Below are 19,453 nucleotides of genomic sequence, written 5' to 3' on the forward strand. Positions count from 1 at the left end.
TCTCAGTCAGTAATAATCTTTATTCCTTTTCCTCAGGACAGAACTGATTTAGCACCTAACCAAGGTATGAGGCAAGCAAGCCAATACAATCCCCATTACACAAGAAAACTAATTTAAAAGCCAGAACAGTCGGCAGTGTCAACGTAGCCACTTTTTCCACAAATCAAAACTTGTCTTTTTACATCTATAGATTACACAAATACTTATTATATATGCAAATGAATAGACAAAACTACATACCTGGGCTTACAATGTCACTACTAACAAAGGTATATCAACACTGAAATATTCTTCATAGTCTGCTGCATCCCATAGGTCTTCATCTGAAGTGTAGATTAGCATTGAAACGTAACAAGACCACAGCATCAAACAGCACTTGCATTAAGCACAGGGATACAGGAACTTTGACATATCTGTTGGCCAAATAAAAGGTTCACAATAACAACAAAAACACAGACCAGCTCTGAATGCAACTGTACAGATGAATGAAGGCATTGATATTTCTCCTCACGCTTCCTTCTGACCCACATTACAGTTCAGTCCGGCTCCACTTTAAACACACAGGTGGGGAGCAGTGACACAAGCTCTGCTGTATTCATTCTTGTAAGAAGCACGTCAGGTAAAAACGTCCATCTAGCACAGAGTCCTCAGCCCTCACGGTAAGAAATCTACAACTAATAACAATACACGTGTGTGTCATACAAAGTCAGGCTGTAGTTAGGCTGGTACACCTGGAGCTTAAAAACAAAGAAGCCAGTACACAGGAGACGAGCATACGACATTTTAGTACAGCTGGTATGTAGATTCAATTCATAACGCAAGCTTAGAAACTGTCGTAATCTTTCTTGTCTTTTTTGCCTTCGCCCTCGAAGCTGTCTGTGCCATCGCTGTTGTCACGGCGACGCTTCCGGCTGTTGCGGATGCTGAAGCGAGGGTTCATCTGCGGTAGAGGGTCCATTCCCAAAACTTTATGAATCTGACGGAACGCCAGCAGCCTAAGAGCAAACTAAACACACAAAGTTGGAGAACATGTGAGTCAAAGAGCAGAAGCAAACCTTTCAACAGCCTCGGAGGTGCACGTTTGGGGGGTTATTTACTCTTTGTGTGACCTGATCAACTACTTGGCAAAAACCTGACAGAAGGGCAAAGCCAGTGATTCCACTGGGGCACCAGGACGAAGGGAAGCAAGCCCGGGAATGCTGCAGGTGGATTTAACGTGACATCCACGCTGGAGTACGGTACAGAGTACGCTAGCAGGATCATCATGGGGTTCACTGCTGTCAGCAGGATGGAGGTCAGAAGACAGAGTTATTGGGAGAGAGTGGTGGGAGCAACGAGAGTCAGAGATGTTCCCTGGGAGTGAGCAGGATTGACAGGACAGCGTGCAGACGAGGGATAGAGCACATACTGGGTTTGTATTCATCTAATGGAGGACTGATAAGGAATGGGAAGGACAGCTACAGACAGAAGACTGAGAACCAGCTTCAGCAAAACAACATTGGCGAAGTCTGGAGAGGCCTCAGAACCATCTCGGGCCACAAACAGCAGAACTCTCTGCCTGGGGGGGATGTGAGGTGGGCAAATGAACTGAATCATTTCTTCAACAGATTTGATTCATCCATGAGGCAGTCTGCAACATCGGCTGCAGACTCACCCACCCCCACTGCTGCTGTTCCACCTCTGACACTTCACACGTCCTCTACTCACCCTGCTCACTCCTCCCCACCCCCAACAACAGCATCCAATACACACTCAACACAAGGCTCCAGCCTGTCTCTCTCAACCACCCAGGTTAGGAGGGAACTGAGGAGGATTAAAGCCAAGAAGGCAGCGGGCCCAGATGGCATCAGCTTGAGGGTCGTCAGGTCCTGCGCGGACCAACTGTGTGGGGTGATGGAGCGCATCTTCAACCTGAGCCTGAGGCTGGGAAGAGTCCCAAAGCTGGGGTGGCTGTAGCTCAGGTGGCAGAGCAGGTCAGCCACTAATCAGAAGGTCGGTGGTTCGATCCCAGGCTGCATCCTGGCTGCATGCCAAATGTCCTTGGGCAAGATACTAACCCCGTGTTTGCCTACTGGTGGTGGTCAGAGGGCCCGGTGGCGCCTGTGCCCGGCAGCCTCGCCTCTGTCAGTGCGCCCCAGGGCAGCTGTGTAGCTTGCTATCGCCAGTGTGTGAATGTGTGTGTGTGAATGGGTGAATGACTGAATGTAGTGTAAAGCGCTTTGGGGTCCTATGGTCCTATGGACTAGAAAAGCGCTATACAAATGCAGGCCATTTACCACAGCTCTGGGAAACCTCCTGTGTTGTACCAGTGCCAAAGACTTCACGCCCCAAGGACCTCAACAGCTACAGGCCGGTGGCTCTGACATCCCACCTGATAAAGACCCTGGATTGGCTGGTCCTGGCTCAGCTTTGGCACCTGGTGAGCTCATCACTGGACCCACTTCAGATTGTTTACCAGCCTGGCATTGGAGCCGATGATGCCGTCATTCACCTCCTACATCGTTCCCTCTCTCACCTGGAGACCGCTGGAAGCACTGTGAGAATCATGTTCTTTGATTTCCCCAGTGCCTTCAACACTATTCTTCCCACGGTCCTGGACTATCACCTCACTACATGGATACTGGACTACCTCACTGACCGACCACAGTATGTGAGGACTCAGGGCTGTGTGTCGGACAGGGTCGTCTGCAGTACGGGGGCGCCACAGGGAACGGTTCTGGCTCCGTTCCTCTTCTACACTGCAGACTTCTCTCACAACTCCACCCAGTGCTTCCTGCAGAAGTTCTCTGACGACTCTGCAATAGTCGGCCTCATCACTGGGACGACAGGGAGTACAGAGAACTGACCCAAGGCTTTGTGGACTAGTGCCAGCTGAACTACCTCCAGATCAACACCAGTAAAACCAAGGAGCTGGTGGTAGGCTTCCACAGGCACAAGCATCCTCCACTGCAACCACTGAACATCCAAGGTATGGACATCGAGGCTGTGGACAGCTACAGGTACCTTAGTATTCATCTGAACAACAAACTGGACTGGACTCATAATTCAGACGCCCTCTACAGGAAAGGGCAGAGCAGACTGTACCTGCTGCAGATACTCAGGTCTTTTGGAGTGGAGGGCCCACTCCTGAACACCTTCTATGACTCTGTGGTGGCCTCAGCCATCTTTTACGGTGTGGTCTGCTGGGGACAGGAAGAGACTGAACAGGCTGATCCGCAGGGCCAGCTCTGTTCTGCCCTCTGGACCCAGTGGAGGTGGGGAGTGACAGGAGAACGGTGGCTAAGCTGTCATCCCTGTTGGACAACATCTCCCAGCCCATGCAGGAGCCTCTGACAGCACTGAGCAGCTCCTTCAGTGGCTGCGGCACCCACGGTGTGGGACGGAGAGATTTCACAGGTCTTTCCTCCCCACTGCTGTCAGACTCCACAACAAAGACTTCAACTGATCAAACACATCCACACATGTGCAATAACACTAAGTGTAATACTCTTTTTCTGACAAAGTTGTACTTTTGTATTTTTTTACTCAGTTGTATATAGCATTTGTATTCTATTTTATTCTACTGTATATAGTATTTTATTTTTATTTTATTCCATTCCAGTGTTTTCTAATTTCTGCTACATAACGAAAGAAATTTCCCACCTGTGGGACTAATAAAGGTCATCTGATCTTATCTCTAATGCTAAGGCTGTCAAACACAACAATCAGATTGCCAGGTGCTGAATCTAACAGGTGGTTTGCTCAGATCTTTGAAGGAGAAATGCTTTACGATCATGTAACCACAATCTTAAAAATCAAACAAAAGCAGCAGCAACTCATCTTAAATATTTTCAAATGCTAAACGTGTCTGCATGTTTACAGAGATATAGATTTTTTTACTTGGGCACTTGAGGTAATGTCCTCTCTCTGCTGCTCTCCCAAAGTCGCCAGGGTATCCACGGGCTTCTTTTCACAGGGATCTACCAGTCCTGGTCCACCTAGTGGGAAAAACACACTTCATTAGGAGGTATTCAAATCCTACTGATCAACACACCAACCAGCCAATAGGCCAGATGTTGGGGGTTTGAGTATACGTCGCGATTTCTAATGTGAATATAAAACCACCCATCAAACCCTTTGATTGTCACAGATCTGGTTCTTTATATCTTCTTGCATAAAGCATTAGATGCGTTTACACCAAGTGCAGCCTTTACTGCTCTTAGAGCTCTTACAGCAAGGGAAAATAAAATATAAAAGGAAGACACAAGGTGGTCCTATAAACATTAGCAAACAGAAGCAAATCTACTCTACAAACTCTGACCATCTTATCCTGATTGCCAGTGAACGATATCACTTGCTGCAAAAACTCACCACAAATAACTTGCTCCATTCATCCGGGCATTTTCCTATGCTAATTGTTTTCTAACATTCATACCCCGGCTCCAAAGGATGCATCACAGAAAAACTGGGGCTTGCCATCTCCCCCAAGGCTATTTGGATCGGCCTCCTGATCTACAGCCATGGGTGCACACAGCTTCATGCCCAGACATCTGCATCTGGTGTGCTCTTAAAAGTGTTCCTTTGGAGCATGTATTTTGAATTTGCCTGCACTGAAACGCGATCCAAGTGTCGGGAGAGCACACGAGGTAAACAAATGTTAACTGCTAAAAGAAACCTAGCTGAATTAGGAGCAATAAAGGACGTGGGTACAGAAACGCACCCAATACTTCTGCATGGTTATAAAATCAGTCCTGAAAATGTTCACAATTCAGTGCTCCCTCAGTATTTCACGTTCTCAGCACCTCTGACCTGTGGAAACCGAAGAGCTACAGGGGTTGATTTTAGTTGGTGATATTTTACTGAAGCCCTTCAGCTTCCCTGACTGAAGCAATCAGATCCCAGATCAGAACAAAGGGAAGGAAGTTTGATTCATAATGAATGCGTTCACCACAGTAACACAATGACCGTCAGTGGGAGTGGTGAAATAGCCTTATTTAAATTGGGAAATTGTAGCTTTGATCAGAACAATGGTTTCAGTTCCTCCTGTGAAAGAGCCGCCTGACAACAGCTTAAACCCAGAAAACTCACTGAAGTTAGTTGAAAGACATTTTGCTACTATTAGACATTTCTTACATGTTTCCCTGACAAATACCACCTATATTAGAACATTTAACATGACTGCAACTAATGAAAAATATAATTTAACTGAGGGGAAATGAAGATAACCCCAAAACAAAAAGAAAATTGAAAAGAAATAAAATCTGGAGAATACAAAACTTTAATAACTCAACAAAAGCCAAGAACAGAAGCAGAACTGGCCCACCTTTCTGCCATTTAGTTTTGATTTAAGAACAGAAATGGAATCAATTTTCTTCAAGTACAAAACTAACAATGCAAAAGAAAGCCAAACCACCTTACCTGGGAGTAAAATCCCAGAGGAGATGCATTCAAAGACACGTCTCAGTGCATCACCGGGGCTCAGAGGGGCAGACGCGCTACTGATGGCCTTCTCGACCAGTAGCTCCATGGCCTGAACAGAGCACACAGAGGAACAGAAGATGTTAGAGATGGTTGGGAACAGCATTGTGGCTTTTCTCACATCACTTTTATTAATTAAGATACCTAATATTTTACACTACCTTTAAATATTTCAAATATACCAGCAAAGCTTTAGAAAGGTTTCTGACTTTGTTAGTGCTGTAGCTGCTGAGTTCAGCATTTACACAGTTCAACAGTCAGGAGCCAGACTTTCAGTGGAAGGTTTGAAATGGCTTTGAGCAGTATCCCAAACAGCTGATTCTGCTCATCCAGATGTTTTCAGTGGGAGAAACGTTTCATCATCATCATCAGGTGACTTCTTCAGTCTCACCTTATAAACAGGACACTGACCTCACAGCCCACTGAAGGAACAATGGGCTGGGATCTCAGTTTATTGATCATCAATATGCAAACCGTGATGACCATTGATCAACAACCACTGATCAATGGCCATGAGTCCCATTCACATAGAGTTGGGGAATGGCTACAATCACAGCATTGTAAGATGGTGACAGATGTACCCTTAGGCCCCTCCTCGATTCAGAGATGGTCTTTCCCTTTTCACGTAAATGGCCTCCTTGACTCGGCGCTCAAACCAGCGTTCCTCCCTGTCCAGGATGTTACATCTTCATCATTGAAACAGTGTCCACTGGCCTGTAGGTGTAAATAGACTGCAGAGTCCTGGCCTGATGGCTCTTCTGTGTTTATGGACTGAGCATGCACCAAGACGTTTAGAGCAGGAATTCTCACAGCTTTAACATCTGTAAGATTTTGGCAGATTTCTCCAGGGTGCACAGTGTGGCCTGACAAAAAAAATAAATAAATCTGAAGATACTGGACAAGTATCAACAGCCGATAAACCTGACCTTAAACTCATGTCCTTAAGAATTAAGGACAAACTCCCAAGTCATTTCAAATGTCCTCAGGGGGACAATGAGCTGGTCAAGCATTCCACAACAAAAATGAAAAGCTGATGCTCCTCACCAACATGATCCGATATACCCCAGGGCCACCGGTACTGGACGGATCATTCCCCCTCATCCCTGGACTCAGCTTCATCTACAACAGGCTTGTTAGTGGGCCTGACGAGATCCTTGAAGTAGCCCTTCCACTGCAGGATTACGTCCTGAGCTCAGTAGCACTCCATCCACATTTAGTGCACAAATTACAAAATCAACCCGTGACCCAGGGTGTCCCAGTGCTGCGTGTACTTATGAACACCCTTATGTTCAAACATGGTATTCTGTTATTGGACTTGTGTGCTAATGACATGTCCATATCAAACACCATTCAGGCGCAGATCAGGCAGGTCATTTCTTCCAGTCATGCCCCCTTAGGTCTCACCGTCGTTGGCCACATGAGGGTCGAAGTCTCTCAGCAGGACATTAGCGCTGAGAAATGGTTACCCGCCAGCACTGCACCCAGTGGCTCTAAACGCCCCTCTCCACTAGCATGCACTTGGCTCAACACGGCTAGACTCTACTTGGCTGTGATCGTTTTCCATTACAATCGAGTACCAACTAATGTGTGAGGTCATTACAGCAAAACAGTGGAAAGCCCCATGACATCATTAGTATGTGACTCACACAACACAACAATGTTGTACATTGAATGAACTTTGATCGCTTAGTACACCAGCCGAATAGAGACTAAAAAAAGATGACCTGGTACCAGGTACTACGACCTAATGGAAAACCCTAAAAACCAAGTCAGTACCAGCAGAAACGGCTGAAGCAGAATGAGTACTGGGAACTGTTTTTCAGTGCATAACTACAAACGATAAGTCAGGACTTGTTCCCTGACACAAAGGTCAATGGAAACAATAGAGTCCCAATATACCAAATATTCACTGGAAAAATCCCAACATACAGGTAGCCAGCCAGAGGGGTACAAGAATACCCACCCCTGCCCACAGCCTCTAACCAAGGACAACTCGAGACTGGATCAGATCCCAGAGTGTCTCTTTAGCGTCACACATCAGTTCAGGCTCCTTCCCAACCAAAGAGGTGACATTCAGAGATCAACAGACCACGTGACTTTCACGCGTTGCATTGCAGGTACGAGTGGCAGCAAAATTAAAACACTGCATCAAGCGCTAGCACTTTCAGCAAGGGGTAATCATTAATTCTGCAGTTTTAATCCCTACTTGCATTTTATTTGCTCCAAAAACAGTTATGTATAAAACGAAGGAGAGCACGGCAGACAAGACAGACAAAAGGCCAAAAAATGTAAAATTAAAAAAATAAATAAATAAAAAAGGTACCAGGAAAAAAATCAAAGGGTTGAAAGGGTTAGACCCATACAAGCACACAGAGCAGACTAAAGACGTTAGCGTGCTGCCCAGCTTTCATCGCGCTCATATTTATAATTATATGGTCCTAAGTGTGAGTGCATACACTCATGAAGGGTTTGGTAACTTCAGATTCCTGCAACAAGCCCAGCTCCAGTTTACCGGCGGATGGGTACAGGACACTGACATGTGCCGAGTAGCCCGATATGTAGGTGGACACCAGGTTTTATTCTAAGTAAAGGGCAACCCTTCAAAAAAACAGACAGAGCAGTGGAGTAGCCAAGGCAATCAAACAATATAAAACTTGATTACCAAAATATAATTTATTTCACATAAAAGATTTAAAACAGTTAAAAACACCTCTGGCCAGGGAGAACACAGTAAAAACATAAAAACAACATTAAAAGTCCAGTGGCATCAGCCACAGCAATAATAATAATAATAATAATAATAATAATAATAATAATAATAATAATAATAATGGATTGTATTTATATAGAGCTTTTCAAGACCCTCAAAGCGCTTTACAATTCCACTATTCATTCACTCTCACATTCACACACTGGTGGAGGCAGCTACAGTTGTAGCCACAGCTGCCCTGGTCAACACCAGTAGGCAGTAGGTGAAGTGTCTTGCACAAGGACCAAGACAGACAGAGCTGGGGATCAAACCGGCAACCTTCCGGTTACAAGATGAGCTTCCCAACCTCCTGAACCATGGTCGCCCCACTAAAATAAGAACGGGGCAAAGAGAACCCAGCGACGTCCCCGGCCGTCCTGTCTGTCTATTTGCTCCGCAGTACTAGAAGAGAGAGGGGGCAGCGACAGTCACTGTTCTTTCCAGTGAAAGGGATTTCTTGTACCACCGTGTGTTTCGGGACTTGCCCCACAATCCAGGCCCTCCGTCGCCTCTTCGTGACTTCGGAAATATGACTTGAACAATTTTTCTTCCACGAAGGAATCCGATAAAAACCGATCGCTTTACCCGTCGGCTTCCAGCGGCTGTCATGCGACCGGCTATGGCAGTTAATAATACAACAGCTTCTTGCAATTCTTTGCGTCTCTGTTTATCTCTGTGTGACCGTTTTCTTGTGCGCAGTAGCCACTTGTACCTACAATCCTTTGCGGTTTTACTCCGGAAATGACGTCACATTTTTGATCTCTATAGCCAGTCCCAGCAGCCGGGAACTGGAATGCCACAGCCTCTACCCTTGATTGTCACTTGACCCTTATGGCATCTACTGGAGGTGGTAAGGCCACAGGAGGGTGGACTGTTGTCTTCTCTGTGCCCACCAGCTGTGAACGGGACTCTGTAGTGGGGCCTCTGTATACCCATCCTGGGCAGGGTAACTTCGTCCCTGCATTTTTATTTTTCATGAGAACATTCTTCTATAATCAGAAATGGAAAATTAAGGAAATTTCATTTCTATTCTCGTTTCATTTTAGTCTTTGAGAATCTCATTTATCAAAACAACCACAACACTTTCTGTGACTGTAATATCAATTCAATGCACATGAAGGCAAAGCAACAAATGAACCATTTCCTCCAGCACTAAACAGACTTCATTCAGCATATTAACCCACACAATGAGGTGCCTGGGGGGGCATCTGAAGGATAGTCAAGACCACCATAGAAATTTCTCAGAATTTTACAATTCAATTATAAAAACCGCAAAGTGTCAAAACGCACTGCGGTTGAGGTCTAATGTTAATGGCACTTACCCATCCGGGGAATGCTGACCACGTGGGAACTCGCTGGCAGAGGTCTCGCAGGATTCGGATGATGATCACGCAGGACTGAAGACCATTGGCTCTAGCCTTTGATGCAATAAAGTTAGGTTTATGGAGTGACCCAGCATGATAAGAGATGGACCAAACACGTTAATCAGTTTCATTGTAGAGGCTCCAAATACTACTGTGCATAATGGAAGCTTGAGTATGGTTCGATTTGCATATAAGCCATAACTGTTTGCAATCAGCTGCCATTCCCAGTAGTCTTGGACCTCGCAGTTAGTAAGGGAAGTCACAGTTTGCAAGATGCACAAGAAATGAGGACTTTTCTTGCCATCTTCTAAACCCTGACCCCAGATTTGTCCAGGTATCTCACAAACAGGGACTTAAAGTACAAGAGTCCACCTGAGAGGAGAATATAAGGACTGAAAGAGGCAAGGAAATCTGTTTTACTTTGCCTGTGCTTTGCCTGGTAGCAAAATCAAAGCAAAATATACAGATGTTCCTTTTTCTCTCAATCCTCATTGTACAAAATATATAGAATAAAACAATACAAACATTGAACATGAAAGCACTTCTGGATGGTACAACCTTGTGCTGGTTACTGTGCAGCCTTATGGAATCACATGTCACTATATGTCAGTCTAAATTGGATTGGGGATACAAGGATGCCAATTCTTTGCTAGGAGGTTTTTTTGTGAGAGATTCAAATGAACTTGGGTTATCATCTCTACATACAACATACTTTGACCAGATTTTTGTTGGCACAGATGACATCCTTGAATATATGTGTGTGTGTTTTTGCTATAAATAGTTTAATTATAACCCAAAAAAACCAAACAAATGAATATACTGAAATAATGCATCTCATAAGGCTACAAGAAGAAAGTAAAATGATGTTCCGAACCTGGAACCACTTAGCGTGGCGCAGAACAGCCAGAGCGTCAAGGCATTTTTGCCTGTCCAAGACGTCCACTGGGTCTTTCACCATACCCGAGGTTACATCTAAAAATGAATTCCAAGTGTCAAAATGGTGATGAGGAATGGGTGTTTGACCAGGTCAGCGAGGCTGGCAGAGAACAAACACATTGCCACACATACCAGCTTCTCTTTCCGTAACAACCTACACTTGCTTTTTCAGAATTTCAAAGAGATCACTGACATTTGAAAAACACAGCAAAACACTAATGTCGAAGCTTTGTTTGCAGACAGTGTACAGCATGTTAGGTCATTATGTTTACAGACTCATCTAAGACAAACAGACCAATACCATAGCTACACTGAGTGTTTGGTCACAAATGTTTGAAGCCAAAACTGTTTTATCAGGTAATTGTGTTTGTTGGCAACTGGTAAATTAATATGGACGTTTTGTAGATGTTTCTTGTTCAAGCACTGAGAATCAAGGGATTCGACAGCTAATGATGAACTGTGTTACAATTAGGAAGAACGGGCAAATAGCAAGTGACCTGATAAAAAAAGTGGCACAGCAACAGTAGGTGTGGCAAAGTTTTTGGGATGTGAGAAAACCTTGGTCAAAAATCCTTCCGAAGCTCTCAGGCCCTACCAACCCTTTTCATAGGAGACGATGTACTAGTGTCGAAAGAAAGTGAGGGGAGGAAAAATTTAACTCTGTGCTCAAGTTGTATATTACATCAGATATATATATCTATATATAGATATATATAGATATAGATAAAAAATATATATAAAAAGAGGAAGCAATGGTTGCTGAAGAGGAGAAGTACAAGAAAACAAAAGGGTTAGGATATCATGCATGCAAAAACCTAACATCAGTAGTTTGGAATAAGACCCCAACAATCATTATACACCAGAAGCCATATTCAGGTGCAACCACAGATTCCTCTGCCATAGTCTCCTTTCCTGAACTTTTATTAATACTCCCCTAAGAATAATCCTCAGAACAATCATCACAGTTACTGATTCAGTAGAATAGCTGACCATCTTCAAATCGTTTGTACTCCTTTTTCATAATGTCTGAGGTTAAAGGTGTTTGCTTTTAGCTAAACATGAGCCGCTTTGAGCCCAATTTTGAGTGCAGTTTATGTAACAAGACGACACGAATCAACTCAGGGGAGCACTTTAGAACAGGGGACGTCAGCATGGTGAAGTGTTCAGTACACAAAAGGAACATTTGTTTCCTGTGACAAAATCACAACCAAATTTCTCCAACTTGGCCAAATCTTGATTACAAAAGCAACGCAAAATTCCCACCTGTGCACAACTAGTTCAGATTAAACTTTAAGACGTGTCGTGTCTCCTACGTCTGTTCATTTATCACTTAGACGCGTACAGGAATTGTCTTTTGTCGCATAGCTTGATGGAAATTTGGAAAAAAAGTAATGTATGTCTCCCAACAACAAAATGGAAACAATCCCCTGAAACACAGGAAACAAAACAGAATCTCACCTGGGAATAACTAGACTTAACACAATGCAAACACTGATCATGCTTTGTTTAAAGGATAACGATAGCATCTGAGAGGTAAGAATTACAGAGCAAAAGCACGAGAGCAATACTGCTGGCACATACCCTTTTCATTTTCTTTACAACAAAACAAAGTAGTAATGAGAACCACGCAATTACAAGACTCAGACAATCTTTAGGTTGGACGTCTCATAAAGCAGATTATAGAAATCTGAGGTTTCATTTAGGTTTTAAAAACTATAATTTGCTGTTTACATAAAGGCAGTTCACACTGTGCACAACACAGTAAAGGTAAGAAATGATCTCTCATGTTAATGAGCTCTTTCAGCTGAATCAAATAAGGAACATGGACTAGACCACTACAACGGCAAAACCACCGTGTGCCAGCAGGACAGTGCTCTTCAGAGCGTCAACCAACATACTGAAACTGATTTTACAGAGAGATAAATATCAAAAAAAAAGAAAGCGAAAGGCTGTCTTGGGTTTCCAACCTCCATCCCGGCCATTTTCCTCTCTGATGACGGGTGAAGTCAGCGTGATTGTCACTTGCATCTTTGGCTCGGTACAGGACGTCAGAATGATGGCTGCTTCCTGGACAGACCCTTTGACTTCATATTTCTCTGATGTTACCATCTGGAGGAGAACATTTTTTAAAAAGTGAAAATCAATTCATTTCCAAAAGAAATAACTTGAGGGGCGTACGTAGTCAGCTCAGTGGACACTTTCATATGTACAGTTAAACCCTGTGATGGTTAAGAAGGTAAACCAGCTTCATAGCGGTGAGGTTACTCTGCATCGCAGCCCCAGTCTGTGTGTGCGTACGGTAACTCTGTAATATGCAGCAAGAAAATCAGAGCTTCTTCATCCCTGAAAGCTGCTGAACCCCTCCAGTTTATACCCTCATTCAGTTCATGAGGACCCCTCAGGAAGTCTCCTGAGGGGCACAAAAATACTGGAACTGGTGCAAGTACACAACAGGTCACATGACAGGCTACCGTATCAATACTCTCATCTAACAGATTACTCTGAGGCATATTCACAAGTAAATATTTAGGCAATCTGAAGAAAGAAGTTGGTCTTCATAAAAACAGCAGTTTGTATGCCTTGTGTCCGAACTGAGGCGGGTGATCTAAGTGGGGTGTCTGTCAAAGCTGCCACTAAAGAACAAGTGTGGGGTGACATGGTGAAGATATTACTGTTAGCTGTTTGGGGAGGTGCTCCACGATGGAGGTGAGGAGGCTCTTGGTGGGCTTCTCAGAGCAGAGCAGGACGAGATTGACATTCTTGTCCCCACGGAGCAGCAAGCCTTTGGCCAGGACACCAACCCTCATCACTCCCTTCAGGGCTCTGGGAAATGAGCAAAGCACAACAGCAACTATTAGACTTGAAATCCCCCTAAGTAAGCGAGTTTTCCTGCCTCAGGAGAGCCAAGTCACTACATCAGTTTTTCTTTGGACACGAGAGTCAAACCTTGGAGTAAGTGGTTCTCAGCATAATCTTACACCCCCTCCTTCCCCAGGAGCACCGACTGCACTGTGTCAGTTGTTTTGCCTTTTTATTGTCACTACACACACGTACAGTGAGATTCAGAGCATCTCCGACCCAGCGCACACATGTGGGACAAGACGGGGGGCACAGCTCTGCAGCACTACATACATGTGAACAGCACCACCTCAATGTGCCTTGGGTTGTTATAGCAACGCAGCTGGAAGTAGGTACTAAGTAGGAGAAGGTACTAAAAATAGTGGCAATGGCCACCTAGTAGATGCACCCACAGTATGAATATCAAAACCCTGCATCACTGTGTGCTCAGCTTATCACACATTTCAACTTGACCTCTAACCTCAAGGTTACTACAACCTAACCGCACACCCTAAAAGAGCCGGGCTGAGTACGTACCAGTGGTAAAGGGCTATTGGATCTGCCAAACAGAAATGACCTGAACTTCGGCACTGGCTCCTGACCGACCTTGAAACTGTCTCGGTGGGTTAGGGGCTTCATCAAAGACTGTTCTACTACTAAAACTAAAGATTTTCATCCACCCACAGACCTGTCTTTTGCTGGTTCTTTCTTCTCTTTGTCTTCTTCTTTGGTCTTGTCCTGGTCTGTAATTATGTCAGACACCAGTTTGAGAGCACGTTCTGTAATTGACACAATTTTCTGGATGGACTGAAGCTCATCTTCTGAGGGGTAGATGGCTGCATGCTTGGTCATAACGTAGCGGTCATCTGAGGAGTCGGGCCGGCGTGGAGGCTGTAAGATGGAACAGTTCAAACAGGTTTAGGTTTTATTAAATGACATGCCAGCGCTAAGATCAAAAAGCTTAAACAGGTATAAAAAAAACAGACTTTCAAATGATACATTTCACCTCTTAAAAGCCAAACCAAGAAAAAAAACGCGTTATTTTTTAACAATAACTGTCAATTGCATTTTTTGTTAATTCAAACAAGAGATGGCCATCGTAGTCAAACTCAGAATACACAACCAGATAAGAGAAAAGCTAAGTTCTTGGAGCCTTCACTGCAAAAGCCATAAATCTTCCTCAAATGTTCGTTAGTGCAACAGAACCGCAGGCAGCAGAGGGGTCCACAGTTCCTAGAACTATATCCTAAAGATCAGCCAGGCTCTTGTTTCCTTTTGTTCACTGCCAAGTCCAGCATGCTCATTGTTTTCAGTGATGGGCTCAGACTTTGTTAGTTGTTCCCTGTACATGACTAAAGACTGGGGGACAGAGCTTTCAGTCTGTGGCACCGTCAACCATAAGCTCTGTTGAGAGCTTATTTATTTTACAACTACTCTATTAGTGTCTTATTACAAAAACCCCAAAGACATCTCCTACCACAGGCCCCTGAGGCTGCAGGCCGGGCATGCCAGGGCGGACTCCGAGTAGACCAGGAGGGCCCGGAGGCCCTTGTGGATATCCTCCATCTGGCATACGACGCCGCTCATCCCAATGGTGCTGTTCCTCCTCCATGCGTCTCCAGTACATGTCTTCTTCATAACGCCTGAAAATGTAAACCAGAACTGGTCTCACTCAAATATTTTATCTGTCTCCTTCTTGCACCATGTAGAAATGTTTCACTGCTCCTGGGAAAAAAAGCGTGTATCATCTGTTGTACTTTATAGAAGGAAAATGGGGCGATCGTGGCTCAAAAGTTGGGTGTTCGTCTTGTAATCGGAAGGTTGCCGGTTCAAGCCCTGGCTCGGACAGTCTCGGTCGTTGTGTCCTTGGGCAAGACACTTTACCTACTGCCGGTGGTCAGAGGGGCCGATGGCGCGATATGGCAGCCTCGCCTCTGTCAGTGCCCCAGGGCAGCTGTTCAAGGTTCTTTATTTGTCACATGCATAGTTATACAAGTATAACACACAGTGAAATGTAGCCTGACACGCTCCTCGACATGTGCAAAAATTGGGGGGGTGTAGAGGAAGAACATTATATATATCTACATATAGTATATACACTGGGTGAATGTGCAGTAGTAGCAGCAAGCAGGTGAATTCTGTACATTAATATGAATAGACATAGAGATACACCTGTAGCTGCCTCTACCAGTGTGTGAATGTGAGAGTGAATGAATAGTGGCATTGTAAAGCGCTTTGAGGGGTCCCGAAAAGCGCTATATAAATGCAATCCATTATTATTATTATTAAAATGTAACAACCAATTACGCAAACAGACATAATATTACAGCCCATAGGTGACCTTTTGATAAGGCACAGGTGCATACATGACTCCACCATCTCCACCCACTAATAACAAGATCATAGCCATACCTCATCTCCATTCTCCAGCGCTCCTCCTCTTCTCTTCTTCTCCAATACTCTTCTTTCTGCATCTGCTTTCTCATCTTCTCCTCCTGGATCTTTCTGGCTCGAATGCTGGGTTTGACTTCTACTTGGAGGTCTGGGTTTACCTTTTTCTACAAAACAAAAACTGCAATCAAGAACTCGACTGGTTATAAACGTAAGGCTAAGCAGCTGTGCCCCCCGCTGACCATATGCCACGAGGGACGACATCATGATGATGATACTGTAACAAAGTGCTGTGAGATACAGTTTAAAATTAGTTGTCTGCCAAGTTGTCTTTTGTGTGGATAACAATGGTTCCATCCTTGAGAGAGGCTCTGAAAAGCATCGAGTACAACGGGGCACGACCAGAGGAGCGTGTGCGACGTGACAAAGCAGGGCATGCAGTCTGAGCGTCTGTCTAAGGGGAGTGAAGTAAATAAAGTACAGTGTGTGGCAGGAAAATGTGCCCTGTCGTCACAGAGGAGAAGCTGCTACAGTCTGGCTGAATGAAAGTAAAAAATAACAAAGTGACTTCTTGCACAACACTGTATGTGAAGATAGGTGAGTTTAGCTCAGTTCACCTGTGCAGTGCTCAAACACACAGACTGGATCAGGGGACCGCTTTCCCTCATGTGTATGATAGGAACACGTGTTATCAAAAGAGCATTTCCTGCTGTCAGCTGTTAATTTGGGGAAGTGCTTGAAGACTAACCTTGTACTGTAGGCGATGCCGGCGACCTTTTAGATGCATCTCCTTTGCATTTGGATCATTGAAACTACATTCACACAACTTGCAGTGGAAGCGAATGACTTTGCCTTCATCGTTGCGGACCTGGAAAAGAAAGTAACACATTACACTCCAAGTTTGAATTCCTGCATTGTTCCCAAGTATGTCCCAGTTTGTTCAAACTCACTTCTTCAACATAGTCATGGCCAACAGGCTGAACATCACTCTGCAGTACAGCAAGGGATGATGTGGAAAGATCTGGAATGTCACTCTTGGGTTCCTGGGACCCTGAAGAGGCTGCGACAGGCTTAGAGGCCTCGACTTTGGCCTCTGCCCTGGAATCTTCCATCTTCACTGTGGTCTGTAATTTGTTCCCACCTGCATGTCACCAATGACGCGTATTTAATCATCATAAAACCTAGAAAGTGAAGTACAGTCACAGAACAACTATACAGCTCGTGTGTTTAGTGGATTACAAAGGAAAGGTATGCTTTTGATGCTCACCTCTGTACCTTTAAACTGTTTATCACAGGAAACGTGTGATTTCTTACTCAAGCCCAACATTAGCCAGGCATTTTATTAAGATGCCAATCTTTAGATTATTGAATGTGGTGGAGGGACAAGCCTGAAAACCTGCTCCTATGTATTTAGAATGGATTAATTGACCAGTCTGAACCTATTAACCACGTGATGTGTCATGTGATGCGTTGCACTGAGCAGATGTGAGTTTATGAGCTCTGCACTGGCCAGCTGTAAAATATTAGTATCTTAGCTCATTTTGCCAACAAATTGCCTCGAATGTTTATATAATGTCTTTAGACGAGTTTTTTGCACACCTTCAATTCAAGCAAAAAGAGAGAAATATGCAAACGAGGAGTCAAAGCGAAAGCTAGCAGTGACATAGCAGCCAGCAATAGCCCCGAAAATGAGACCATGTGCGACGCTGAGGATTTGTTATTTGTGTTGGGGAGGGTTGAGGTTTCCAGGCTTTGTGTTCAGGTTTTGCTGGGAACCAGTGTTCTTGTTTTATGCTCAATTATTTTGGTCGATAGGTTCAGACTGGTCAAATGCAGATTTGGTTAAATATGTAACAACACAAAATATATATTACTCTTCTTATATATCAGATAAGTACTTGGAATGTTAAAGGGTCCAACAATGTGGTGAAAAAAAGTCAAGTCTAAATTCTCTGAAGAAAGATTTGATTCACGTTGCTTTTTTGCAAGAAACCCATCTGACAGATGATGAACATAACAAATACTGTAGAGAATGGGTTGGTCAAATTTTTTTCATCCTACTCCACAAATAAAAGGGGGTTTATTACCCTTATACACAAAAATCTTTCCTTCACTGTTACAGCCACTCACAAGGACAATGAAGGAAGATATATTTTGGTTAAAGGGATGTTGAATGGGGAAACTGTTCTCCTAGATAATATATATGCGCCGAATGCACAGGATGATGAGTTTTACACGGTATTATTTAGTCAATTAGTGGTCATGGACTGTGCTAATATAATATTAGCGGGTGACTTTAACTGTGTTTTATGCCCAAAAATGGATCAACTTCCCCCACAATCTACTTTGACAAAAAATTCCAAAGCCCTTTGGCAAATTGTAAATGAGCTTGACCTTATGGGCGTCTGGCGACACTATAATCCATTATCTAAAGAGTACACTTTCCACTCTAACCCTCACTTGTCAGCATCTCGTATAGATTATATTTTTATGTCCAAGTATCAGTCAGTTGGTTCAGCAGGTAAAGATTGATCATATAGGTCTCTCTGACCACACTCCTAACCATTCAACCCATGAGGCATATTGAGCGCCCCATGTCTTGGAAGATGAGCACACTGTCCCTTTTGGATGAGAAATGTATACATTTCATAACAGAGCAAACAACATTATTTTTAGAAATATTGCTATAGAGCAGCGGTCCCCAACCCCCGGGCCTTGGACCGGTACCGGACCGTGAGTCGTTTGGTACTGGGCCGTGAGAGTAGAGGCTCAGGTGTGAAATGTATAGTTTTCAGGGGTTTTTGTTATCGTTTTTATCGTTAACTCTGTTTTCCTGGGTCTTTTCACGTGTGTTATGAATAAATATTTTTTTCGGTACTGGTACTAGTTTTATTTTGTTGTATTTATCCTCTTGTATTTAAAGGCCGGTCCGTGAAAATATTGTCGGGCATAAACCGGTCCGTGGCGCAAAAAAGATTGGGGACCGCTGCTATAGAGGAGATAGACCCGAGAACCTCATGGGATAGTTATGAGGCTTACATGAGAGGGATGATTATTTCATACAAAAGTCATAAAAGAAAACAACGATTAACAAGGCAGTTAGAGATCGAGAATAATATAAAAAAGCTGGAGAAACAATGTAACAAAATCAGCTGAAACATTAAGTGAGCTTAAAATTGCTAGGACATCTTTGCGTAATTTGATAATGCGAAAGGCTGAAAGAGACGTCCTTTTTGCCAGACGACGGCTTTTTGAATCAGCTAATAAGCCTAATTTGTGATGTGAATGGTGAAAGGCAAGTAGGAAACCGTCAGATTAATGAGTGCTTTAGAGAATTCTACACAAATTTATACCAGTCTGAGATGGACATAACAAGGCTTAACTCGACTTAGTATTCCCTCAGCTCCCTGAAGGTCACGTCAGCCTGCTGGAGTCACCCATAACTAGGGATGGGTATCGTTTAGGTTTTATCCGATACCGGTGCCAAATCGGTACTTTTGAAACGGTGCAGGTGCTTAAACGGTGCTCAAAGAATGGAGAACACAAACTTTGTCCAAAAACCTCTCATGTTCAGCTGTTTTTTTGTAAAAAGATAACAATGTTAGCCTTTTCTACAGCTACAGGGCATATACAGTGGGGCAAAAAAGTATTTAGTCAGCCACCGATTGTGCAAGTTCCCCCACCTAAAATGATGACAGAGGTCAGTAATTTGCACCAG

At 43.9% G+C, this 19,453-nt stretch overlaps 1 protein-coding gene across 2 annotated transcripts in view; it reads right to left on the reverse strand.

Moving 5' to 3' along the window:
• Positions 1-19,453, reverse strand: part of zfr (zinc finger RNA binding protein) — a 46,134-nt gene continuing 26,681 nt past the window's right edge. Inside the window, exons 9-20 of one of the 2 annotated variants that reach the window (XM_005753313.1) lie at positions 16,686-16,876; positions 16,484-16,603; positions 15,757-15,902; positions 14,822-14,987; positions 14,033-14,235; positions 13,179-13,329; positions 12,474-12,615; positions 10,445-10,542; positions 9,529-9,624; positions 5,398-5,509; positions 3,880-3,977; positions 1-1,006 (exon numbers count right to left, since the gene is read on the reverse strand). In XM_005753313.1, the coding sequence (XP_005753370.1) occupies positions 824-1,006; positions 3,880-3,977; positions 5,398-5,509; positions 9,529-9,624; positions 10,445-10,542; positions 12,474-12,615; positions 13,179-13,329; positions 14,033-14,235; positions 14,822-14,987; positions 15,757-15,902; positions 16,484-16,603; positions 16,686-16,876 (1,706 nt within the window). In that variant the 3' untranslated portion in view covers positions 1-823. Of the gene's footprint in view, positions 1,007-3,879; positions 3,978-5,397; positions 5,510-9,528; positions 9,625-10,444; positions 10,543-12,473; positions 12,616-13,178; positions 13,330-14,032; positions 14,236-14,821; positions 14,988-15,756; positions 15,903-16,483; positions 16,604-16,685; positions 16,877-19,453 lie in introns of those variants that run through there. The other variant, XM_005753314.1, reaches the window with a different exon arrangement.

This window comes from Pundamilia nyererei, unplaced genomic scaffold (genome assembly GCF_000239375.1).
Source record: "Pundamilia nyererei isolate P.nyererei 1_Seehausen unplaced genomic scaffold, PunNye1.0 scaffold00420, whole genome shotgun sequence".
NCBI lineage: Eukaryota > Metazoa > Chordata > Actinopteri > Cichliformes > Cichlidae > Pundamilia > Pundamilia nyererei.